The 25,733-nt window shown below is 42.3% G+C and overlaps 3 protein-coding genes, 1 long non-coding RNA gene and 1 pseudogene across 7 annotated transcripts; 1 reads left to right on the forward strand and 4 right to left on the reverse strand.

Annotated features, from left to right (window-relative positions):
* Window positions 1–1,299: 1,299 nt before the first annotated feature.
* tinc (tincar) lies at window positions 1,300–14,461 on the forward strand. 3 transcript variants are annotated; one of them, XM_069041450.1, is made up of 11 exons: window positions 1,300–1,444; window positions 10,329–10,770; window positions 10,820–11,039; window positions 11,094–11,348; window positions 11,395–11,585; window positions 11,637–11,818; window positions 11,869–12,157; window positions 12,216–12,586; window positions 12,713–12,857; window positions 12,912–13,073; window positions 13,213–14,461. In XM_069041450.1, the coding sequence occupies exons 2-11, from the start codon at window positions 10,384–10,386 to the stop codon at window positions 14,023–14,025; spliced, it is 3,015 nt and encodes a 1,004-aa protein (XP_068897551.1). In that variant the 5' UTR covers window positions 1,300–1,444; window positions 10,329–10,383; the 3' UTR covers window positions 14,026–14,461. The 3 variants fall into 3 exon arrangements, with proteins under 3 accessions (XP_068897551.1, XP_068897550.1, XP_068897552.1); XM_069041449.1 differs by lacking the exon at window positions 1,300–1,444 and adding an exon at window positions 9,178–9,329; XM_069041451.1 differs by lacking the exons at window positions 1,300–1,444; window positions 12,912–13,073 and adding an exon at window positions 9,180–9,329.
* Window positions 4,810–8,996, reverse strand: LOC138126614 (protein sneaky-like; annotated as a pseudogene).
* Window positions 14,150–15,713, reverse strand: LOC138125895 (retinol dehydrogenase 13-like). Of its 2 annotated transcripts, XM_069041452.1 has the most exons (4): window positions 15,621–15,701; window positions 15,251–15,574; window positions 14,912–15,207; window positions 14,150–14,864 (listed from the first exon to the last, which is right to left on the reverse strand). In XM_069041452.1, the coding sequence occupies exons 1-4, from the start codon at window positions 15,691–15,693 to the stop codon at window positions 14,667–14,669; spliced, it is 891 nt and encodes a 296-aa protein (XP_068897553.1). In that variant the 5' UTR covers window positions 15,694–15,701; the 3' UTR covers window positions 14,150–14,666. The 2 variants fall into 2 exon arrangements, with proteins under 2 accessions (XP_068897553.1, XP_068897555.1); XM_069041454.1 differs by having other exon boundaries at window positions 15,251–15,713.
* Window positions 15,714–15,726: 13 nt separating this feature from the next.
* LOC138126615 (uncharacterized) lies at window positions 15,727–19,331 on the reverse strand. Its single transcript, XM_069042408.1, has 8 exons — window positions 19,271–19,331; window positions 18,221–18,343; window positions 17,839–18,168; window positions 17,500–17,792; window positions 17,284–17,455; window positions 16,664–16,993; window positions 16,289–16,618; window positions 15,727–16,240 (listed from the first exon to the last, which is right to left on the reverse strand). The coding sequence occupies exons 1-8, from the start codon at window positions 19,296–19,298 to the stop codon at window positions 15,762–15,764; spliced, it is 2,085 nt and encodes a 694-aa protein (XP_068898509.1). The 5' UTR covers window positions 19,299–19,331; the 3' UTR covers window positions 15,727–15,761.
* A 5,831-nt stretch (window positions 19,332–25,162) lies between these two features.
* On the reverse strand, window positions 25,163–25,733 carry LOC138126442 (uncharacterized). Its single transcript, XR_011157819.1, has 2 exons — window positions 25,348–25,733; window positions 25,163–25,293 (listed from the first exon to the last, which is right to left on the reverse strand). It is a non-coding gene; the product is annotated as an uncharacterized lncRNA (long non-coding RNA).

Below are 25,733 nucleotides of genomic sequence, written 5' to 3' on the forward strand. Positions count from 1 at the left end.
ACAGCGCCTCCTTCAACTGTCGTCGTCGGGGTCCTGGTGAGTGATCTCCAAGAGGCTTTCAGACGCGGATGTGCTCTCCGACTCATCGTCGAACTGCTCCGCCCATTTCTTGAGAAGGTCGTTCTCTCTGATGTTATCCTCGATCAAACGAATCTCCGAGGGAGTGTTCAACTCCGGAATCGACATATACCTGTGGATCAAATTCGGCAAAACCTCCGCGTTAGTCTTCTGCTGTTGCTTCATCTTCTCCAGACCAGTCTCCCCCACCACACCCTCACTCCTCGGGAGATTCTCGCTCGAGTAGGGCAAAATATGACACTTTGACATGACGTGCTCGCTGTGTTGCCTCTTGGTCGATACCTTTCGCTGCGCAATGTGACTAGAAGTGGCGACACAGCTGGGTGACATATTCAAATTGGTACTCCCTATGTACTTCTCCTCGTCTTGCTCCATGTAGTTGCGTCCTTTGTGCAACACCAACATGTGGTGGGACACTATCTGTGAAGTGCAACACGTCTGATTCTTCATGATGTTGGTTTCTTTCTTCGACTTTTCCAAGATTCTTGTGTTTTCCATTGTCGGTTGGGGTCGGGCGACGACCACGCCCATTGGCTCAAACTACGGCGTCCATCTGTGGGGAACTACTTCACTACACAATTTTGACAGTGACGTTGACGTCACTGGGGAATCGTGGCAGCTGCACCGATTTCAAGTCAGTTCTCGAGGGCGAGATTACGAATTGAGAAGCTCAAACCTAGGAGGCCAAGTGTTTGGAAACAGTTGAAGGGGTGGTTTGAAGAGTGACGCAACATAAAGACGTGACTTTTCTAGTGGTTGTCAAGGAAACGACATAATAACAATAGAGATAATAAAAATGCAGATCCAGAGCGAACATTTTTCTATTATATATTTTTTAATATCTGCTACAATTTTCTTTTGCGGAGTAAGACCAAGAGAAGTTTGTCGGCAATAAATAAAAATGTTTTACCATCTGTCACTTTTGTCCACTTTTACGGGGAACAGAGTGTAGATGTTTTTCGATTTGTAAATAAAGAATAAAATGGAGTGTCTCGTTGTTTTTGGTTTTCTTTGGCGGGAACTGGTTTCGCAGATCGTCGGGGGTTTGAATCTGAAGAGAGTGCGTGCGACCCCCGACCGTGCAAGATGCGCTCGGGGTGAAGATACCATCTGAGCTAATTTACCAGGTCTGTTATTAGCGTAATTGCGAATGGTAAACGAGAGGAATGGGAAAATTCAAGTTTTTGATTATCTCGAGTGATACCTCTTACAAATTAACATCTGCCGCCCTAGCCCTACCACTCTGTCCAGCGGAGTCGAACAGCGTTCAGTTCTTCGTTCTTAGTCCGGTGCGCGACGACCAGCGTGGAGCACGAGGAATCGGAGCAGCACGAGCCGGAGGCACTCGACCCCGCGGGGACCCCAGGTGAGTCCTCGCCCCTTGACATACAGTGCGATTTGTCGTTTCGGTTTTCCGCGGGTTTTCGCGCTTTTCCGTGAGAAATTTTCGGTGAATGGGTCGATAAAAAGCGTTTTCCGCCGGGCGATACCATCTAATTGTTATATAATTTCCCTCTTCCTGCCGCATTACTCGATCCTGATTTGCATAAATTGTAAATAACGAAACGTTTCGGATTTTTTTTGTTGTTTTCCGTTGGCGATAAGGCGCGCTCCTTTTGGGACGTCGATTCACGGGGACGACAGGTGCGCACCGAAAGATGCAGTGATTGGCTACACATGGCCTTCCAGCAGCTGCAAACTCCAGCAGATACGCGCCAGATTCCGGCAGTGGTTTGTTGGCCCGGTCCTCCGAGCACACCTTTCCGAACACCTGGCGTTTTCTACGCAGGTAGCGACGGGGCTTCGTATGCCGCCACGGCCGCCCCCGCAGTAAAGGGATTTCCCACGAAATGGTCAGGCACATCACGCTGAGCGTGTAAACGAAAAATTCCCCAAAAAAATTCAAAAATAAAAATTATTTTATTGAGGAAATGTTGCGCTCCAGCTTCAAATGACCAGAACTTGTTGAAAAATGAGATAAATTTTCTTTGTCCGTGCGAAAAGCGACAATTCGTACCAGAAAAAAGTAAAAAATTAAAATTATTATTATTATTGTGATTTTAAAAATATTACTCTCGATTTTCAAATGATCAGGAGTTGTTAAAAAATAAGATAGGTATGTTCTTGAGTTCTTGTGTAGTGCCAAAAGCAGAGTTAATTCCAAAATATCCAAGAATATATTGTAAAAACGTTTTAGATGTGGGTTGTCAAACTCAAGGTCGCTTAAAACTTATGATTGAACTGTACGTTAGTGAGAAATCTGTCATAAATTCCAAATATAGCGGATTCCAAAAACATCCGTGCTGTCAAATGTCACAATTTGTGAAAATTTATTATTTGCAATGTACCGGGCTGAAAGTTGAAACACAACTTTTGATTGAAAGTGTATTATGCTTTATTTGAGGTTATGTATGATTGTGAGGTTGTTTAAATTTAAAAAAGACATCCAACATTAAATAAAAAGATCAGAAAATCTCATTAGAACAGTCAATTGCTTGCTTTTCTCTGGCTTTAAGTACTGTTCTCCTCTGTTTTTGCATTTTTTTTCCGAATTGTTGACAAATTGTGATTGACACTATGTCATAAAAATTTGGGGGGATTAATATTGCTGCAGGATGGTCAACGAATTATCACGCGTTCAAATTAAATCTTGGGCTGGGAAGGCGTTGGAAACCGTCAATTGTTGTGTTTTTTAAAATGTAGTTCTTGGAGCATGTTGACAGCTAACCTAAATTTTAGAGCCAAAAAATTCTTTCTTTGCAATGTTTTACATTAAAAATACAATAACTTAACGATTCTTATTCTCGAAGCAAATATCTAAGAACACGCTTTGTTGAAAACAAACATGTTCAATTAAGTCCCAATTATGTAAACATAAATAAATGTCATTCGTGTCAAACGGCGGGAAATTCAAACTTTGCACTGTTCTAAACGGTTGAATTTTTCCAACGCCTACTCAGCCCAGGATTTCATTTGAACACGCGACACATTGAAAAGTACCAGAACAGCTTTGTCAATAATCAGTGTGACAACTTGACGAAACTTTGATAGTTCGAATGTTTTTGGAATTCACTACACCTTATAAACGCGCCTAGTTATTTTTCCTGGTAGTGCCAACTTAACGACAAGTCCCCAATCCACATCTATAACGTTCCGACTATAGTAAAAAATATAAATTATTATTTTTGTTTTTACTTTTTTGGAAGATATCGCGCTCCATTTTCGAAAGGTGAGAAGTTGTTAGGATTTGGTGTGTGGCGTTTGGTGTTTGGGAAATAGGGCAGGGCAGGGGTTGGGCGGCTGTCCGGGGCCCATATGGGGAATCTGGGACAGATGGTAGCCAGACTCACTGATCTACCTCAATTCGGATGACATCGGTGACCCGACATTACAGATAATGACGGTGATAAGGTTCACAACAAACAGCGCGGCCTGACCCATTTTCCGCCCATGAGTGGGAATTTATCGAGTTTGTGATGGTTCGAGAACGTGAATGAGTGATCAGATAAATAGGGAAATGCGACAGTATTGCGACATTTCGGAGTAATATTTATATTGCAATGTTACGTGAGCGTTCTGTGTAAACGGAAATGTGAAGCAGTGGCGTAGGTGGTTGTTTAAAATTTAGAAAAGGGTTGTTCTTGGCAAGGATGCGTTTTAAAATGTTTCTAAAATGATGGGACCATTTTGGAGGGACAAACTGTGCAAAATAAAAAATATTATATGTATATTGTTTATATTTTAATTGGAGCTGGGGTTGGGCGATAGTAAGATAGTAAACTGTGATTTTGCACTATCCTCTTCTTCTCGTCCACTACAAATTCTTCTTTCTCTTAAAATGTATTTTTTTAAATCTTGATCTGCTTCAGAAATAATAATTTTTCAAAAATCGAATGAATTTTCTATTGGGAAGTTTACACGCACCAGTGCGGCGAGTGTGTAATCCCACGCAGGAATAAAGTGCAGTCTACAGGTGTCCCTAAAATGCACGGCAAAATTTTAATTTGCGAAGGAAATATGCTCTAAAACAAGCAAACCACATTGGTGTTGTCCATTTTATAAAATATGATATACAGGGTGTATATTTAAAATGTGCCGAAATTTTACTTACGAGCTTGTGGAACAACGTAGAAAACTAAAAGCAATGAAAAAAAAGTGTAGCTCAAAAATTAAATGTCATTTTATTTTTTGACATAGAATTTTTTAAATATTTTTTCCGAGTTCTACATGAAGCCTAGTAGGTCGTGGTTAAAATTTTGCCGCGCATTTCAGGGACACCTTGTATATACGCAAATTGCATACCTAATTTGTTGCAACATTATTATCTCCGTAAAATAAATGTATTTGTCATCGTCCTGAATTTCTTCAGAGAAATTCTTTGGTTTCTTCTTCTTATCTGGAACAGTAATCTCTTCTAAATAGATCTGTGGGAGAGTACCTGTAGACCAAATTCGGCTAATCTTCAGAGGAATTCTTTAGTTGATTCTTCAGCCTCCTCAACACACCTTCACCCTTTCAAAGACCCTTCTTCAAATATGGCAAACTCTGACAGTAGAACGTGGTAGTGGTGGAATACTCCTTGACCAACTCCACCTGCCACTTCTATTTTACTCTTCATCTTACTGCACCGCCACAACCCGGTGCAATATTATTTCTTGTCTTGTTCTTCTAGATGTCGATTCTTTCTTCAATTTCCATACTTTCTTCTCCCCAAATCACCTTAGAACCTGTTCATTGATCTAGATTTTCTTCATTTTCTTTCTTCTCCTTCTGACTCTCCAACTCTTTGCCCTTCAAGAAATTCCCCTTTCAAGCTCCGCCGTGATATCAGTCCCCGACCCGCCCCAGCCAAAGCACCCGCGTGACTTTTTCCGCCATCTGATCCCACCCCCACGCACACCGCCGCATTATTGTGCAATTTGAAGCGAATTTAAAAACCGCGACGTGACTTCGAGATTGTTCCGAGCCCGGATAATGAGGAAACGAGTGTCAGACCAACAACTGGGAGTAAACAATTCACGTCTATTCCATATTCGTAATCCAATAAAGAATTCCTCGTGTGCACGGCGTGGAGTGAACAATGGCCCCCGTACAATGCATTCGCTCCGTGCAAGAGCAAATCGGCGTTAAACTGACCATTAAAAAGCTGGTTAAAGCTGGTTTCGCTGCAAACGTCTCCCTCGACAATCGGAGCTTTTAACTAGGTGGTCAACCCGACGGATTGGGTGAAGCTGTAATGGGCGATTAACCGCTTGGCAGGATTAAAATTAGACCCGGCTGGAAATAGGAGGCTATTAATAAGATTTGGATTGTCATTATGATTGTGGCAATGAATTGGAAAATTGGGTGCAAACGCGCGCCCGACTCGTTAGTGTCGTGTGACGACGCGCACCATCTTGTCGTCCTGGGAATTTTAATACACTAATCGCTTCCGTCTGCACAAAAGAAAACAAATAACGAACCCGTCTGGTCTTTGTTACACGGATCAAATAACATGCTAATCACGTCCTTTAATGGCTTCTCTTTATATTTTACATAATTTAATATTTATCATGGGGGTGACATCTCACTTAAATGGCGTTACACTGATGGCCACATGCCACGCAAGCTGAAGACAAAGTGACCACACATCATCTGAGAGATGGTGGAAATTTATTGTGGCCCATATCCCTTGTTCGATTAATCTTCGAGCGTGACACTATATGGGATGTAAATGATCGAAGCCGCACCTGTTCTTCCGTTGTGCCCACAAATCGGACCATTTTAATTAGGTACAAAACACCACCGCCCTACCATGACGTATATTTTAAATGTAATAACATTTCCGGTGCGAGTGAATATAAAACAGTTAATTTTTCCACACCAATTTACATATGAATTTTTACCGTACTCTCTGATTTGTCGATAAAAAACATGAACGAGCCGCGACTGTGCCAATCTACGAGGTGGATCGCTGAAGAGTCTCCACAGTATCCGAATTCTCACGTCTGAAATCGCTCAAAAAATTCTATCCTGAGAGGAGGTTAGATAACAGTGGGTTGCATAAAATTTGGTTAAAATTAATCTGATGCCCTCGAGTCTGTTTCCGAATTGTAAGAGGTGAATCTGAAACCATAAAAATAATTACCACCAAAGAAAGAGAAAGTATCGCGCGTTCAGCGTTGGAAAAACTAAACCGTTTAGAACAGTGTAAAGTTTGAATTTCCCGCCGTTTGAAACGAATGACATTTGTTTATGTTTAATCGAGAGATAATTGAAGATGTTTGTTTTCAGAAAAGGGTGCCGTTAGATATTTGCATCGAGAATAGGAATCGTTAAGTTATTCTATTTTTAATGTGAAACATTGCAAAGAAAGAAAAAACAAAGAAAGTTTTTTTGGCTCTAAATTTTAGGTTAGCTGTCAACATGCTCCAATTATTAATCTACGCTTTAAAAAAACACAACAATTGACGGTTTCCAACGCCTTCCCAGCCCTGCCCAGGATTTCATTTGAACGCGCGATAGAATACAATAATCTACCAGTTCTTTCTTCTTAATGTTCTTCAGGGGGAAAATATGTGTGTTGATACTTTGCAAAAGATGAACAGTTTACCAGAGCAACTGTTGATTTTCAGTCTTGAGAGGCAGAGGAGTGCAAGGATCTACCAGTTTCTTCTTCTCGATTTTCTTCAGCGGCAACAGAATGTACTTTCCTTGCTTCCTTCTTCTCGCGTCTATCTTGCGAAAGTAGATGGTGATGTAGACGTTGTTGAACTGAATGTCGCTCAGATACTTGTCCAGATAAGTTTGAGCGTTGAGGATGATCCTCAAGAAAACAAAAGCCAGGATTCGTTTCAGCACGACCAACAGTTTGTGCAAGATCGACCTTTTGGCGTTGACCAAATGAAGAATAGCCTTGGGGGTGTCGTAACTGTCGCGGATGTCGATCAGTTGTTTGATTTTTCCAATTTTGTACTGGAGGCGGACATTTTTGAAGTTTTCCGAAAACTGTCCGCGAGATTATTTCAAGTAGACGTAACCATCACCGAAACCTGGGTCTATGTCTTTGGAAGGGTCACATCTACTAGTCCCTCCCAGAGCTTGCGCTATGTTGCACACGAAATCTAGCTTCATGGGCCAGCACAACAACCAAGCGGCAATCCAAGTGACAGCGTCGTAACACTTGTCGTAAGCTGTTTTGAACATGTCTCTACAGTTGTTGGCCGCTCTCGTGAACTGGTCCTCGCACCTCAACTCGATCTTCTTCGAGTACATCTTCTCTAATTTCTCGGTTTCGCTCTTCTCCCATTTTCCTTCGTACTTTGCGATAATATCTTTGCTCCTCGAGGAATCTCCAGTCTTGGCGTCCATATAGTCATTCTCTTCTTTCAGTTTTCGCATTTCCGTTTCATCCTCGACTTCTCCAACCACAGGTGCCGAAACGTCCCTAATGGACCTCATCGTGTCCTTCACTTCGTTCACATCTGCCTTCATCCCGAAGAGAGCCTCCGAGAAAGGCTTGAACATCAACTCGAACCTCGTCTTGGTCAAATTGAAAGTGAGCGAGGTGGTGCAAGCAAACACCCTCACCACTTCTTTGCCGTTGCTTGTGATGTTCTCCACCGGACCGGAGAGAATGAAGGCCAGAACGAAAGTCTTGATCACCCCGCGGCCCACTTTACCACCAAAACTGTGCAAGGTTAAGAGAAACATTTCCATGATTATGGAGACTCCTTTGGTGAAGTTCAAGTCGATCAAGATAAAGTAGTAACAGAACGCCGAAAGAGATCTTCAAGACGCGGTGCTCGTGTGGTGGGAGAAGAAAGCCTTGTAGCAGAAGTACAGTCTCATTGCTGTTAGATTGGACTGTCAAAGTGACAGCACCTCTTTCAACTCTCCTTGTCGGGGTACTGGTGACGGTTCCTAAGATGCTTTGGCTGATCTGCTCTGCTTACTTCTTCAGAACACCTTTCGCACTCCACTGCTCTGTCGACTTTTTCAGAAAATTATTTTCTTTGACATTCTCCTGAATATCATTCTTTTTGATATTTTTCTCGATCCATTAAGATCCCTGGAGCAAAATTTCTGCTTCTGCAGTTGTTTCTTCTTTCTTCTTTCCCTCTTTTGAAGATTCTATTTCAGTCATTGAACAAGGTACCACCTACTGTTTTTTTCTTTTTTCTTCTATTCTGACAATATTTCTGTGTTTCCTTTTTTTCTATAGTATTTGGAGTACTGGCTTTTAACTACTTCATCTTAACTTCTTTTACTACAAACTTTGCAAACTTTGTTTTTTTCTGTTTTCTTATTTTCCAGTCCTCCATAATGCTTCTCAAAAAATTAAATTTCTTGCTAATTCAGAAGGAAGATGTGCATTAAGGTGTTCAATAAATTACTCCAGAGATTTTCAAAAATTTATTTCGCCATACATAAACATTATAAAAAAAATGTTACGATCGAAAACTTAAGTTTTAATAACTGAGACGAGTAGTAAAGATTCTTGAAAGAATTTTCTTATCACAATAATTGAAGCTTCCTTCGGTTAATTTTAATATTTACTAAAATATGCACAATTCCAGAAAGAATTAAACATCTTCGTACCCAGCGTAGAAAAATATTTTCGAAATTTTAGTGACCGTTGTAGATTTTCCAAAAAAAATCCAAACAGTTTGTTTTTGTACGACGCAATTTGCGCCCTCCACCCTGTACATCGTGGTGTTGTGTAAGACCGCACGAATCGATTTCCCATTAAATGTTAAAAACGCCAAGGCCGTGTAAACCCGAAACTTTTCATTATCCAAACTGGGTCGCAGCGTTTATCCGTTGAAAAGCCCAACTGGCGCCCATTTCCCGTCAAAATCTTTTCGTCAGCGCTTCATAAATCGCTTAAGAAAATATCCCCTTTGTATATTTATCCGGGCGGAAGAATTTATTTTCGCCGAGCAACTGGTGTGGACCTTCGGACGTGCATCCTGCGAGGGTAATAAACCTGCTTGCTTCCTGCACCGCCTTCGGAATCTTGATGCGGTGTAACTCTAAGTGTCGGAATATCGACGTCCGAATCGATACTCCTCCAAGGCGCATGTGTGCGCTCCACCATCGAAGGATCAAAACTGACTTCCTGCGACGCTCGCGACGCTGAATGAATAGACGGCTTGGCGCGTACGGTGTTGTGGTGCGGCGTCCTTTCAAGAAGGTCGAGTGAACACAAGTGTCCTTGTGATGTTTTAATTGAGATGTGAACAGGAGAACCAGTTGCGCCAGGAAAAATGGTAAGAGCGCGCGGCGCCGCCGACCAAAACAAAACAATTTATTTCGAGAGTGTAGGGGGCATCGACCATCGCCGCCGATTGATTCGGGCTATTTTGGCCTAGGTGTGGCCTCTTGGAGGCTCCGGAGGCCACGCGCCCCCGGAGGAATGCCATTTGTCTTCGACTATTCGTTATCGATTCGGCTTGTTGTGTAACCGCTGTCAAACGTCGAAAAGGATTTTCTTGGGGCGATTCTCCCGATTCGTGTACTCAGCCGATAAGGACGCACGCCTCATTTATTTTGATTTAAGCACCTGTCGGGACGCCGCCTCCGGAGGGAATTTCTCATTTCCACTCTTATCGGGGGAACTTCACGAATCGCTGCCTCCCAGTGGCGCGCGAACCTCCCGCACACTCAAAACCCTTCCGCATCCACCGGAATTCGTCGCAATGACAACAACTCTCCAACGCACTTTTGTCAATCAAAACAAACCATCACCAATTACTCCACTCGAATCGATAAGCACTTATTTGACAAACAACCGGAAAATAATCACCGGACGCGGAAACAAACTCCCGAAAAAATACACAAATAAATTCCCACTCAAAGGGGAAAACTCCACAGGTTTGCTTTTACAGTTCTTCGTTTTGGCTCGCCTGTAAAAAATTCAAGCTCTGTCTGTCAACAATTCACCGAGGTGCGGAAAAGAACTGTCCACTTGGGAGCCTTGAAGCAGTATTTTTTGGCGCCCAGGCCCCGCTTTATACCCCATAAAGTCTATTTCCGACCCGTACACAAGTCGCCGCCGCTCCGTTGTACAATTTAACAAAGACAAATAAACCGGGAGCGCAATTAAAGCTCGTCTGTCTTCGTTACCGCGGCGATAACTCTTCTTTTTGGTTTGGTGGTGGAGCGCTCCATTTACTTAATCGATTCATAATTCCCCAAACGTGAAATAGATTGTTTCCCTTGCTTCCGCGTCTTCCATCATCCGCTTAATTAAGTTCGCTTTGTTTCAGAGGACTTTGAGGCGCTTTACCACAGAACCCACCACTGCCACGAGGTAAACGCGACATGTCTTCGTCCTCCCGGAGCACGCCCAACATTTACGAGAACAACAATGACGTAAAACTGGCTAACGGAAAGATGACGGACACGAGGACCACGAACTCGCCGCAGCCCACGCCCAGTCCTAAGACGTCGTCGCCGAGGCCGTCCAAGCCGACCAAGTGTTGCAGTTGTTTGCACCTGAACAACTTGTGGTCTTTGTGGTACGGCATCTTCGGGACAGCCTTGCAGGCCTACACTGCGATCAAGTGCGTCAAGAGGATTCTAGGGTATTCGCTGCTGTCGTGGCCTGAAAACTTGTCGGTTCCATATTTGGAACTCAACTGCAGTCTGGGACTCACGGGGGCGGCTATCCTGCTCCTTCCCGTGTTCCTCGTAGCCACCCTCTTCAAGGTACTTTCCCATATCGCGCAAACCAGTTTTCTGCAAACCACTCTTCCAGATCGGGAACTTGGCCAACGACGGGTTCAAGCTCGGGCGCCAGTTGAGCACCTGCAGCAGAGAACCCGCCTCCGAGATCCTGACCAATCACGGAAGCTGCAGACTCTTCCGCCACGGAGGCCCCACCGCCCCATTCGTCCATTTGGTCATAGCTTTCTGCCTGCTCGTCCCCAAGCTCCTGATGGAGGCTCGCCTCATCGAAGCAGGCTTCCTCTCGCAAGGTACTCCCCCAAATCGAGTCTCCCCCCCCCCCCATCACTCATGGTCTCTTCCAGATTGGTTGTGGCGCACCGATTTGGACTTCATGGGCTTGCACAAAGACCGAATGGTGATTTTGAGTTTCATGACGGCCAACAACTCCACCAACATTGCTTCGATCGCGCAGGTGAAGAGATCGGCGATCACCACACCCTCGCCTCTGACCCCTCTGCCCTTCACCAGCAACTCGGTGGTGACCAATACGGTGATCAAGACGCTGAAAGACTTCATCGGTCACGAGAACCACACCAGTTACGAACACAGGAATATCGGTGAGTTGGTGCGAGTTGTCTTGACGAGTCTATCGATTGTTTGTAGAGACCGGATGGGGGAGTTCGGTCAGCGTGGAGTACATGAATCTAGCAATTGCTCTCATGGTCTACTCGATAAGGTACCCGGCGCTGTTCTGGTCGACCAACAAGTGTCTGGGTACCATTTTCTCCTTCCAACTGCTCATCAACGGCTTACACACGCTTTTGGCCTACGCCGGGATGTCCATCCTCTACAAGGTACCCTCCAAATCCTCCCAATCGACAATTCTTGACACGCGAGACTTGCAGGTACAAATCGTCGGTGGTTGGAAGTCTCTACCTTTGCTCAAACACGAACCCAGTACCTTGTTTACCTTCAGCAAGATGTCGCCGTTTTTGCTTAACCCACAAGTTACTCTAGCACTCTATATGATGTCTACTCTTCTGATCTTGTCGTCCAGTCTAGTTTTGTACCTCTACGGTCACACCAGGTGAGTCCTCGCTTACAAATGCGACTTTCCAGTGACACTTGATCTCGCAGGTTCAACGCGTTTTTGAACCAAGAACGCGAACGAAAAGTAATCATGCTGAAAGAGGGGACCAGCAACAAGTGGAGCTACTTCACTCATTGCGCAGCGCTGTGCGTCTTGGTGTCCGTCGGAATCTGCAACGCTCCGCTCCTCCACGACTATACCGTCCTTTACAAGGGGAGCTTGGACGACACCACTCTGGCTTGCATCGTCGGCGGCATCCTCCACCTCTTCTTCTGGATCGTGATCTGGTTGTTTTTGACCATCAAGCAGACCTGGATCTTCAAACTGAGAGTCACGGTACGTCGGTAATCAATCGAAGAGATCTTGCGGTACCCTCGGTGTTCTGTTGGTCCAGGTGGGGAGAGCGACTGTGAGGCAGGCGCGCTCTTTGAAGCTGGTGACCGACATAGATCTGATGTCGTCGAGAGTCGACGACCTGTCGCACCAACCTCTGTTGATTGTGGGCAACGGCCGCACTTACAACATCGCCGAAACATCGCCCAAGAAGGCCATCATGAGCGTAATCCAGAAAGCCACGATGAACAAGAAGGCTTCGAATGGGTCGGTTTCGAATCAGGATGACGAAGAGGAACAGATCTATTGGCTGAGACCTGCTTTGGTCAGCCCCCAGTCCTCCCCAGACGAAGCCAAGCAGCTGTGCTGGTTCAAGAACAAGCCGAAGCACAAAGTCACCTTCAACGAAACAACTAGTACGTCTGTTAATCGGTAACGCGGCCTTCTTCTTAATTGGTGTTGTGGTTTTTTTGCTTACTCACTCTATTAGTTGCTTGCTTTTCTTCTCGTGACCGTCTCGCTGCGGTGTCAGAGGCTGAAAGGGCCTATCTTTTCCAGTAATAAAAACGGTGGCGTTCGAGGAAGACGTTTAACGACGATGGACGAGGACGACGGGGACTACGCCACGCTGAGGGAACTGCCGCTTCCGCCTCCCATGAGGAGACCGGAAAACCGGGAGGACACCGTCAGCGAGGAGGGCAAGGTAAGGGCTTGATTAACAACACTGGGGAGTTTCCATCATCCATCATTGCTTTAGCTTCTGGCTTGCGTTCAAGACGAACACGTAACATACGCTAGTAACAATCAGGATCTAATCCCTCCTGTAGATTACGAGGACCCCAGTCCTCTACTAACACCAGAACCATTGTACGCACAAAAAACACCCGCATCTGTCATTGTTCATAATCATGAGACGCAGGTAAGATGGCGTCCGGCGGCGCAAGTGTAGCAATTGTGTAACACGACTTGCAGCACGTTAGGACCCCAGTTCTTCAGCACGTGTTATACAAGTGCTACTTTTGCGGAACGCGACGACCTGCTGACCGCCCCGTTTGCAGAACCCCACGGGTCAAACTCCTCGATGTTTGAGGAGGGCCGATTCGGGCATGCCCCACGAAGAGCTCACCCCCCGCTCCGACACCCTCAGCACCGAGAGCTCCTCCTCCCCGCCCGAGCCCCCCGGCAGCAACCACAGCGAGACCTCCAGCGGGGTCCACTCTAACGACAGCGCCGACCACAAGAGCACCCGCCGCGCCACCAGCGTGGTGGATCTAGTCCAGAACCGCGAGGAGATCCAGTGGAAGTCGTGCTCGTTGCAGAGGAACACCCCCAACCCCGCCAGCACCAGCCCGCCCCCCTTCGTCCCCAAACCCGACCCTGGGGTGATCCTCGAGAACCCCGCCGAGAGCACCGTCGTCATCAGGCGGAAGGTGTCGAGGCCCATCGCGGTGGACGTGGTGCAAGGGGTCGGCGTGAAGGACGAGCCGTTCGGTCGCGCCACCAACATGCGGATGACCTCGTTCATGGAGAAGAACGACCTGGGGAGCATCCAGGCCTCGTCGGCGACGCTGCCGCACTTCCCCACGCAGCCGGTCCAGAGCGTGTACGCTCACTGCTCGACGATGCCGCTGCCCCAGCACACCAACCTGCCCAACGCGCAGAGTCTGGCGGGAGGCAACAGCTGTAATGTGTACCCCCGCCAGCACACCACCCTGCCCACCCACCACAACGGGGTCAAGCTGTTCCATCCGCAGAACCCCTACGTGACGAGGTTCAAGTGCAAGCAGGCTGAGCCAATCAAAACTAATGTCCACGAGCCGATTTACACGGGGGTGAACAAATCCGGCGATATGTACCACTATAACTCTTAAATGTTCGGGGGGCTCCCCGGTTGAGGACCACGTGCATTTACTTCTCATATATATCACTTGTTCATATCGTACCACCTCTTATCATCACTACTGCAACAATAAACAAAGGAAAATACACAATAATTTAGCGTTAGGTTTTATATGGAGAAGTATACACATGGTAGTTAGGATTAAATTTTGTATATATACAATATCCTAGTTAACTAAATCATAATTTTATATTGATTGGTAGAGTCGTTTTTTTAAATTATTTCTTACTAAGTGAATGTGGTCAGGTCAGGTTCTAGTCACTAGTCGTTATACGAGACGGAGAATTATTTTATTTATCAGCTTTTTAATGTAAGTTTAACATGTTCGTGCCCCCCAATAGACCCAACTGTGTAACAATAACGTTATATTATACAAAATGTCAAATCAATAAACGCATTACACTCTTCGTGCCATTTTATTTCAACCAACGACAAAACTGACACGTTCTTACCTGTCTCGCAGCCCCAAGAGAGACATGCGCACTTTACACAACACTCTAACCCCAAAATCTAATTGAGGTTAGGTGAATATGTCATCGTATAAAGTAAACAGGTGACGACATTATCGACACCTAACCTCACTTATTGCATTGTTGAAAATAATCGATTTAATTACTTAATTGATCGTTCTTCGTCGGTCAATCCAACAAAATATTCGCTTGCGGTCCACACAGCTTCACAAAACTGCGAATCTGTGACGACTCGGGGCTGCTGATGCTCCCTCATGTCGACAAAAAACTTCCCAGAAGCATCCCCTATTTCTTTCGCTGCCGACAAGAACACGCTGCTTTGGGCCCCCATCTCGGCACCCTAAAACAACCCGTTGTACCAAATTCCATCCCAATTGGCCACCCTACTTGTACGAAAAACCCGACAGGTTTTGCCAACAACTGGTTCTTCCAGAGAAACGTAGTGGCGGTCATCCCCGGGTGCAGAGAATTGCAAGTGACTCTGCATTGCTTCAGTTTCTTTGCAAACCCGTTGGCGGTTATGATGTTGCACAATTTGGAATTGTAGTAGACCAGGAGGGAGGACAAGCCGTCCGCGAAGCTGACATCGGGGTTGTTGATATTGGCGAGGGTGAGTCGGTGGAAGAAGGCGCCGATGGAACTCACGAAAATCACGCGACTGGGGGCCGACTTTGCTAGCAAGTCTGGGCGGGGGTTAGGTGAAGTGGAGTGTTTTGGAGGGAGTACCTGACAGGAGGTGAGTCAAGAGGAATGGGGCGAAGTGGTTGACTTGCATCGTCGCTTGCAAACCGTCGACGGTGCGCTCTTTGCCCAAGCAGAACACCCCCACGTTGTTGATCAAGACGTCGAGGCGCTCCTCTTCCTCTTTTATTTCTTTGGCGAAGCATCTGACGCAGGTTAGAGACGTGAAATCTACATGCTTGGTGACGACGTTACAGTTGTTGGTGGCCTTGACTATTTTGTCTCTCGAGTTTGTCAAGTCTTGCTTGTCCGCCATTATGATTTTTGCGTCTCGAGCAGCCAAAATTAAAGCAGTTTGATAGCCAATACCTGCGACTCCTCCATTAAATACAAAATAGAAATTTGAAGGTACTACCTTCGTTGGATCCAGTAATCAGAACTGTTTTACCACTTAGAGATCTACAAAACCTAACCAAATCGGCAAACATTGTCGAACTTGACGTTTGAAGGAAAAAACAATCAAAACACAAAAAACCTGACGTTTTATTCAGTCAAATCAGAATTGTACTTCTTCAGGCTTCAACTCGACAAACTTCTCCGTCTTTTCCCACAACTTGTGCGCAAGTCCCGGAACATCCGCGCTCTTGTAAGTCTCGACTCTGGTGCAATTGTCAAAGTGTTCTCCGTTCAAGTCTTCGATCCCTTTGGCCACAGACAGATAGATGTTGGTCTGCGCCCCTTCTTCGCTCGTTTTGAAGAAACTCTCTTTGAACAAGTCGAACAAAGTGTTCTTCTCCATGTGTCTAAATATGTCAGTCTGGACCGTCCCCGGATGCAGCGAGTACGTCGTCACGCTGGTACCTTCCAGCTTCTTGGCGAGCTCTTTGGTGAACAAGATGTTGCACACTTTGGAATTCGCGTAGCAGTTGTGTATCCCAGTGAACTTGTTCAGATCGTCCAGGTGAAAATTGGCGAATCTTGCAGCGAGGGACGACACGTTCACCACGCGACTCGGGGCGGATCTCTTCAACAGTCCTGAAACCAAGACTCGACTACTCCCACCAGATCGGTTTCGCGACTCACCTATGAGGAGATTCGTGAGGAGAAAGCTGGCAAAGTAGTTGACTTGCATGAGCAACACCAGTCCGTCTTTGCTCTTCTTGTCTCCGATCCCTCCTGCTCCCGCGTTGTTGACCAAAATGTCCAAACGTTCTTCGCTAGCGTTGACGTCTTTGGCGAACGCCCTCACCGAATCAAACGACGCGAAGTTGACGAGTTTTACCACGACCTTCTGGTTTCCAGTCTCTTCGATTATCTTGTTTCTTGCGTCTTGGGCTTTCTGCTCGTCGCGACAAGCCAGAATGACTCTGGCGCCTCTCTTGGCGAAGTCTAGAGCGGTCTCGTAGCCGATTCCTGCAACTGCCGTCTAGAATGGTACTGGAAGAGTTGACTCGTTACCTGTGTTGGCTCCTGTGACTATGGCGGTCTTGCCCACCAGGCAAGTTTGACTCCTGCACCAGATCGTCCTCTTGAGGTAGTACGTGAGGGAGAAGTACACCGTGAGGATGACTCCGCAGAACGCGAGAAGAACGTTGTACATCATGGTCGACGCGACACTCGATATTACCACACAATCGGTATTGTTCCGCGATTGTTGCACCCACAACACAACTACAATCAATGTTTTTGTCGATTTGGACCAATCGGGAAATACGTGACCGTTCAGTAGAATTTGGTGCCTAATTACGCAGCAAATCTGGAGCAGGACCAAAAGCAAACTCTTCAAATTTCAAGTGTGGGTCACGAACAGAAGAATCAGAAGGGGTTCTGTTTGCAATAAAATGCGTAGGGACTGTGTGCTTTGTGCCACGCGATAATTCAAGCGTGAGTCGTGATAAGACATGAATAGTTCGCGATAAATATTTATGAAAGGCTGTAAATGCTTCGCAAATGTGTCAAAATTGCATGACCTTAAAACACTCGATAACAGAGTGAATATAAAACAATCGGAGGTTCAAACAAAAAGGAAACAATTTTACCATCCCCGTCTATTTATTTTTCTGATTGATAACAAGTCTAGTCGAAGACGACTTTTTCGGACATCTTCCACAACTCTTGGGCCATCTGTGGATCCTTCGAGGTCCAGTACGGTGCCACTCTTGCGCACTCTTCAAAGTGCTCTCCGTTGTACTGTTCAATCCCTTGCTCCACAGCACAGTAGATCGTGGTTTGGGCGCCCTCTTCAGCATCCTAGACACACAGTCAACTCCGCACAACTCTATTCGTCAACTCACCTTAAAGAAAAAATTCAACAAGTGACACAGCAAGACCTTGACAATTCCTTCGGTGTGCCGAAAAATCTCCGTCCGGATCGTCCCAGGATGGAGAGAGTATGTGGTGACTCCGGTTCCTTCCAGCCTCTGTGCTAGAGCTCTTGTGAACAAGATATTGCACACTTTCGACTGGCAGTACATGTCGTAGTCGGAGGAGTATCGATCGATCTTGTTCAAATCGAACTGGAAGAAGAGCTGCGCCATGCGTGAAGACACGTTGACAATCCTACTAGGTGCAGATTTCTTCAACAAGTCTGGAACTCGACGGTGAGAGAGAGGAGTCGCGGTGGTGCACTCTACCTAGGAGGAGATGCGTCAGAAGGAAGACTGAGAAGTGGTTGACTTGGATGACCAGGTCGTGACCGTCTTTGGTTTGGGCGTTGCCGACGCCCAAGACGCCGGCGTTGTTGACCAAAATGTCCAAACGCGCTTCTGTGGAGTTGATGTGTTGGGCGAAGTCTCTGACGGACTGGAACGAGGCTAAGTCGAGGTGTTTCACCAAGACGTTGCCGTTTTTCGTCTTTTGGATGATCTTGAGGCGCGCCTCTTCAGCTTTGGGTTGGTCCCGACAAGCTAGAATTACTCTGGCGCCTCTTTTTGCGAAGTCTAGAGCTGTGTAGAAACCTATGCCTGGGACAAGAATGCTCAATGATCTGTCAAAAGTCAAAAGTTTCAAGTTTACCGGTGTTGGATCCTGTGACTATGACAGTTCTGCCCAACAAGCATGTGGGGCTCCTGGCCCATCTCGTTGTCAGTTTGATGTAGATCTTGACACACCCGATGACGATTAAGGCGACAACTACAACTTTGAATTAGAGAAAATTGTCAAAAAGAAAATTGTTTTTTCTATTTTGCGTTTAGAATAAGTCTATTCTAGCACCCAAATGACGTCATTTGAGTGCTTTAATAGGTCGTTGGAGTGTTAGAATAGACTAGTAAAATTTACTGTATTGATGTTGGTAGCGTGAAGTGTCAACTGACAGACGTCAAAAAATAAATTTCGCAGAGAAAACAGCAAATTAATAAATAACAATGAACAAAACGTTTAATTTTCATTCTGGGATTTGGACTTCTCCGGCAGTAAATTTTCTAATGTCTTTTGTGCAATTTGCCTAATTTGCGGCGGCGTTGGTGATAAACTTTCTTGAGCATTCATTTTCAAACATCAAATGCGAAAATAAAAAAAAATCTGACGTTTTAAATTAATTTTTTTCACAGCCGGCTAAAATTATGCCACATAAAAAATGTCACCAACCACCGCAAAAATCCCTACGTTTAAAATTTTTATTTTTTTATTGATAAAATGGTATAAAGCGACAAAATAGAAAAAAGTGGTATAAAAGATTCGTTGCAGAAGGTCCTTCATGCACTCATTTGTTCCTCAACTCGCCGCTACGCCTCCTGCAACTTATATTTTAATATGTACAATGAGGGACATGGAAGCCTGGGCAGTCTGCTATTGTCATTTCAAAAAGTGTCAATGTAAATGCACCTTTACTGTCATTATGATTGATATTTTCAAAAAAACTGTCAAATTAACTTAAGCTTGGTTATGAGTAGCTAAGGTATGGTTTAGAAATTTTGACAGCTGAATGACACATCTGCCCAGTTTTCCGTGTCCCCAATAGTATACTATTTAGAAATACAAGTGATCAAAAAGGACCCAGTGAAACAGCCCTTCTTGATCACCTTGTAGTCGTTTCTTTACTTTGAGCCACTATGAAAAACTCACCACAGATGGGAAAAATATAAAAACACATGTTTGTACACCAGCACGCAATTTTGTCAACAATTCACTAACGCGTCTTTAAACGTACTGTATCTACCTAATTATCTTGTCTTTTAAAATACTATTTTTATTTAATGGATAGCTATACCTATCATCTATGTTCAATTAACCTTGACTTTTTACTATAACAACAACAGAGTCTTTCAGAACTCGCGCTCCAGAGAAAAATGGCACTTGCCGACGACAATAAGTTGTCAAAAAATAGAAGAAAATAATTTATTCATAACTGAGTTACAAGACTTGTAAATCTACCAATCACTTAAGGGCATCTCGAGGTATGATGTTATTTCTACCAAATAAAGTCAGTTGCCAGCTTTAAAAAATAATACCATCAGCTACAAATAGTATATTATACACCAAGGTGAAGAAGTTCATGATTATAGCCAGAGCGCCAAGATTAGAGCCCGAGGCGCGAAGGCTATAAGGGACTTCTTCACCGTGGTTTATATACTATTTTTTTCACTACTGGATACGTTAAAACCCGTTCTGATAATAATTATCAATCAAATTATTTTGTCTGATGCGACGATCCGAGTTCTCATTTTTCAACGGTTGCTACGAAAATCGTCTACGTTACCAATGAAATCAACGAAAATCTTTCGTTGCTAAGTGACGGCGGTTCATTGATGACCTTGGTTAATATTCTACTTCTGGGGTCGGTTTGAGAGTCAGTAATGATGCTTTCTGAGACTAGTAGTGGAAAAAATTGTTTGGGTTACTGTAATTTTGACAGTATTAGATTTGACTTTTCATTGGCAATAAATTTAGGTTAACGGTGATGTCTTCTGGGTAGTGGTTGATTCTTGATAGTCGCTACTATAAGCGTTTTTTCGCGAATAACCGTGTAACAGTATTCGGTTAGAAACGGTTTCCCCCCACTTTTACTCACTTTTTGAGTAACACAGTTTACGCGAAAACGCAGCGGTTATTTTATAGTGTTATTCCCCTAAGTTATTTGTTATAAAATATTAATTAAAAAGTTTAACAATTTCCAGTTATTCAGTTTTTCACTTCTATGAGTTCTGTGTATTTCTAACTCTATGTGCAGTGTGATATGACAGCAGACGCCACAAATATGGATTTATTCTTTGTGTTAATGGATTCGTTTTTTTCGAACGATACTGAAATAATCGTTTTGAAAATGCATGAAACTCTTTTTAAGAAAAGGAAATTACTAAAAAGAATTAGGGAAACGCATATAAGACAACATGTGAATTATAACATATGGTTGAATACTTATAATGAAACTCATTTTTTTGAATTGTTTAGAATGCAGAAAGCAACCTTTTATAAGTTATTACATATTATAATTTTAAACGATCAGACACGACTCATACAGAAGAGGTATAGGGGAGGAAATCATGTCATTCCGCCAGAAAAAGGTTTACTTGCATTTCTCTGGTACATGTCCAAACAAGATACTCTGTTATCTATTGCTGATCGTTTTAATTTAGTTCCTTCAACAGTAATGCACTTAGTCAATGCCTTTCTTTACGTACTGTTACAATTAAAGGGAAAGTATATATTTTGGCCCAAAACACAAGATGAATACCAAGTTATTTGTAATGGTTTTACAAATTACCCCAACGTTGTAGGGGCCGTTGATGGCACACACATCAAAATAAAAGTACCTGCTAATCAGCACGATAGTTACGTAAATAGATACCAAAGTCATTCCATCAACTGTATGGGTATTTGTACTGCGAATAAAATTTTCACCTATGTTTTTGTTGGATACCCAGGTTCTGCGCATGACTCCAGAGTTTTTTCAAATTCATCGTTGGTGCAACATATAGAACAATTTGGGAAGCACAAATATTTCCCAATGGAAGAATACCACTTAATAGGAGACAGCGCATTTCCACTAAGATCCTGGTTAATCACTCCTTATTCGCGGAGAAATAATTTGACTAGAACGGAAAAACATCATAATTTTTGTCTAAGCGGAGACAGAGTTTGTATTGAAAATACTTTTGGCATTTTGAAGGGGAGATGGGCACGACTGCAGTATATCAATACATATTCTGTCAGTAAGGCGATTGAAATCAGTACAGTAGCATGTGTGCTCCATAATTTCTGTTATTTAAATAACGATGAGTGGCAGTATGACATATATGAAGACATGTTGAATGAAGAAGAATATATCAACAATAACAGAGAAGAATTTCGACTAGGAAATGAAAAAAGGAACAATATAGCAATGAATTTGGCAAACTAATCAATAGAATATTTTACTGTGACAAAAATATATTTAACCAAATTATAAACTCTCAACAATAATAAATGAAAATGTTATTCTGTTAAAAATCTTAAAAACAAAAAACAAACAAAACTTTTACTTTTAATTTTACTCTGAATCTGACGAAGAGGTCCTCTTTCCTTTTTGCTTTATTAAACGTTCAAATTGGTCTAATAAACGTTCTCTTTGTTCCGTTTGCTTCAGTAGTATATTTTCAAATGATGAAAACTGTTTCTGTCTTTGTTCTTTATCTTCAGCATGTTGTTCTTTTAACAGGTTTATTAATTGGTAATTAGTACTAGCTGGTCTAACAGTCTTGTGCGTTGAAAACCTATTTTTAATCCTAACATTTTTGTCAACAATCTCAAGGTTTACTTCTTCATTTTCACTTCTTCAGTATTGTCATTTGTTACCTCTAACGTATCTTGAAGATTTTTAGGATTGGATTTATCTTTATGGCCTAAAATGCCGTGCATTTCATTGAAAAATGGAGGTGGTTCTCTTTTTTCTTCTCCTGTTTGTTTTACATGTTGAATGTGTTTTAAATATTGTTTTTGCAGGTTGGCAAACTTTTGCCTTAATTTTTCAACAGCCTCTTTACCTTCTCCAACGTTGAAGCCGCTATCTGCCATTTCTTTTGCAATTTTTTTCTACAACTGACTTTTTATATGTTTTTTATCATCAAAATCTGTTGCATATTTGTCTCGAAGGTTTAGAAACAGAAGTGTAGCTTCCTGGTCAGTTGCATTTGGGCGTTTTGAACACCATATATTGCACTTGTCTGATATATCATTATCGTTTCTAAAGCTGGTGGAACAAGAATCAAATGTAGAACATGAAGGTGAGACTGATGCTTCTGTATCTTGAGATTGAATTTTTAATATATTTTGTAAATATTGTTGAGCTTGAGCGGGATCTATGAAAGATATGCTTTTTAAAGTCAAACATTAAAATACCTACAACAATACCATTCAGAAGAATATTTGCTGTGTTTAAATCCACATTAAGTATTATATCTTCTCCCTTATTATTTAAGGAAATTTCAACCAACTCGATGCTCTCAGACATTTTCAAAGGACACCACAAAATTCGTCACAACAATCGTTCACTTCAGTTCACTTAGAGCATAACCTCAATCAACTTCACTTACCCACGTTGCGACCAAGGTTACTCAAATCCCTAACACAGGTTACTAGTATGACGTAATTTATGACGTCATGATCATTTCCCCTCAAATACCGTCGCACGCAAAAACGAGGTGGTTACAGTAACCGACTTACCGATAGATCAACGCGAACTCGCGAAAAAACGCTTTATGTAAATGGCATTCTAAGTTATTTAAATTATTATTAGGTACAACGTGTTGTAGCAAAAAAAAAATGTGTTACAAACGAAAAAATTATTTTCATTTGAATTCTTTGAAATTAAAACAACAATTAATAAGAACCGATTTCGTACGTTAAACCAAACTAGCATAATTGCATAATTAATTATCATATCATTTATATTATAATTGATCAGTTCCAGTTGTTAATGTTTTATAATTGAAGTAAAACCTGTTCACTTTGTATTGAACGTCAGTGGTGCAAATGACTGACCTGTTACTATGACAACTCATATGAAAGTTAATGCCAAGTGTGTGCGATTTGCACCACTGACGGTCAATACAAAGTGAACGGGTATTAGGTATGTGACATCACATCTAACATTGTTGAGTACATTAACATTAAAATACACAAATTAAACTATGAACTTTTATTTGCAGATATAATGAAAATCAATAATTGTATGCAGACTGGTTATGCGAGTGTGAAAAATCTAACTGTGTCTATTGTTTTAAATGTTTATTATTTGCGTTGCAAGTTGATGAAGCATGGACGACACGAGCTGTTAACGATAGGTAGGTACAGGGTTATTATAAATGTTTGTAGTCGAAGTAGGCGTAAAAACTGAATGTAAAATTTATGGTTGCCGCTCCACGTAGAAAACATCAAAATGATGTGAAGTGAGTGCGGTGTGTACACATTTAACGGTGTGTTCACACCACTGAAAAATGACAGACAGCGACAAAAATTGACAGTTCACATGAAAGCGGCAAAAATGTAATAACATGGGCATGGCCTGCTTCGACTACAATACCTAACCCTGTATATTATATTAAACATTTGTCGGAAAAGGTAAAAAAACATAATGCTAATTTCAAACGTGTTGGAATATTAGTTATTGCGTATTGGGTACTGTGAATATCGAATCACAATTGGATTCAGCCTATAGACGGTCGATCAAAGAACACAATGAAAAAGTTTCGCGATTCGCAAAACAGATATCTATTGCTTGTTTTACACGGTCAAAGAAATTGATGAATTTTTTTACCTTGAATTTATTTTGCGTGTAATACACAAAATTGTCGTGAATAAATTGACGACAATAAATTGATGAATAAATTCAAAATAAAGTCAAAATAGAACCAGCTCTAATTTTTCGTGAATTTTTTGGAGAATTCTAGTTACATTGCGGTTTATAAATTTGTACCAACTTTAGTGTGAAAACTGTCAAGTCACATGTGAGGGTATCGTTTCGGCAACCGGCGTATTATTGTCATTGTTTATATTATAGTGTTTATTTGTTTTGATATTGAAAGGTGAGGTAATTTAAATAATAATATAGCATTGTCATAACATTGTCACCCCGACAAGTTTAGTGGATAAAGTTGACAACACATTGGCGGTGCAAAAGTCCCTAGTTTATTGTGTGCAAAACTTTGATCGTGTAAAACACTTTCACATTTTCAATTTATTCATGAATTAATTTATGAATTTATTCGTCAATTTCTTTGACCGTGTAAAACAAGCATATTATACAGGTTATTTCACGAGTGATAATGAGCCCGACGGAATAAAAAACGCAACCCACAATACACTTGTAAAGCGCGATTTTTTAGATGGCGTCTGTTATAAAGTTACTAAAGTCTATTCAAAAATCACAAAACCACCACCTGTTGTTTTATGTAAAGTCCATTCATTTTGTATTGAACTTTTCAAGGTCAAATAATTTAAATTTTGGCACTGTAATTATGTTTTGTAAATAGTGACATGCATATAACCAACATAATGTGATTTAGCAATGCTCAATTCAACGTTTACGGTGTTTACTTGCATGTCACTATTTACAAAACATAATTACAAAGCCAAAAAATAAAATTATTTGACCTTGAAAAGTTCAATACAAAATGAATGGACTTTATGTATAATCTATTCATTTTGATTGTGACCACTCCATAGTAACTTTTCAGTTGCTAGGTTATTGATAGGGAATTTTAGATAACACTAAATCCAGTCGCAGTTGGCAACTCTCGGAGGCGCCATTTTGACAGAAACGTCACGCTCACAGAAGACAGAACGGAGAACGACTTGCGCAAACGTTTTTCAACGTACACTGTGCGCATATCTATAAAATTGAGTTTTGGTACAAAATTTTACAATTCAAAAAGAAAATGCCACGTCGTCTTCTCAAAGTTGGGACCAAACGGTTAATATTGACTTGTTTCGAGACATTTATTGAAGCCAACGGGAAAACAACTCACAAAAATGAATATCACCAATAAAGTTAACTCTATTTGTGCTTTTTTGTTGTACATTTTGGCTAGTAAGTGTTGTAGTTTGATATCTTCTGCCTTTTCATCCCCTGTAAATCATTTTTTTGAACTTTCTGTCTGATTAGTTTTTATCTGAAAATATTTGTATTAATCAATGCTAATTGAAAGTTCTGATTACCTTCATACCAGGCATTTTTCGCGTTTGTCTTACTGCCAAATTACCATTTCCTTCGTTCTTCATTAATATCGAGAATTGCATGAGGTGATTTCGAAGTTTTTACGTTAAATAATCTGTACCTGGATATAACTCCACTTTTCAACAGACGTGATCACAGAATCAGATAGACGTTTTTAGTTTCTCCTACTTCAAATATTGATTTCCGTTATTAATATTGATAAATACATAAAAATCATTGCTTTACTATCATGGTCAAGTTTTGACAATTCTGACATTTTCCATCATGTTCACACCACACAAATATTTAGTGTAAAACGTATGCAGCACACAGCTAAACAGCGCCTACTATGTTTTTCGTTGTGGTCACAATCAAAGTGAATAGATAATATGTATA

The sequence above is a fragment of the Tenebrio molitor genome, chromosome 3 (assembly GCF_963966145.1).
Source record: "Tenebrio molitor chromosome 3, icTenMoli1.1, whole genome shotgun sequence".
Classification (NCBI taxonomy): domain Eukaryota; kingdom Metazoa; phylum Arthropoda; class Insecta; order Coleoptera; family Tenebrionidae; genus Tenebrio; species Tenebrio molitor.

Bases quoted from the DNA above. Each gene is read 5' to 3' on its own strand.
- tinc (XM_069041450.1), top strand. From the start codon at position 10,384: ATGTCTTCGTCCTCCCGGAGCACGCCCAACATTTACGAGAACAACAAT. The intron at 10,771-10,819 runs GTACTTTCCCAT...CCACTCTTCCAG, and splicing joins TCGTAGCCACCCTCTTCAAG to ATCGGGAACTTGGCCAACGA. The intron at 12,858-12,911 runs GTAAGGGCTTGA...TCATTGCTTTAG, and splicing joins CCGTCAGCGAGGAGGGCAAG to CTTCTGGCTTGCGTTCAAGA.
- LOC138125895 (XM_069041452.1), bottom strand. From the start codon at position 15,693: ATGTTTGCCGATTTGGTTAGGTTTTGTAGATCTCTAAGTGGTAAAACA. The intron at 15,575-15,620 runs GTAGTACCTTCA...GAGGAGTCGCAG, and splicing joins GATTACTGGATCCAACGAAG to GTATTGGCTATCAAACTGCT. The intron at 15,208-15,250 runs GTACTCCCTCCA...ACCCCCGCCCAG, and splicing joins CTTGACTCACCTCCTGTCAG to ACTTGCTAGCAAAGTCGGCC.
- LOC138126615 (XM_069042408.1), bottom strand. From the start codon at position 19,298: ATGTGTTTTTATATTTTTCCCATCTGTG. The intron at 16,994-17,283 runs AGACTTGTTATC...CCCACACTTGAA, and splicing joins CGAAAAAGTCGTCTTCGACT to ATTTGAAGAGTTTGCTTTTG. The intron at 16,241-16,288 runs GTGAGTCGCGAA...TCTTGGTTTCAG, and splicing joins CCTCACGAATCTCCTCATAG to GACTGTTGAAGAGATCCGCC.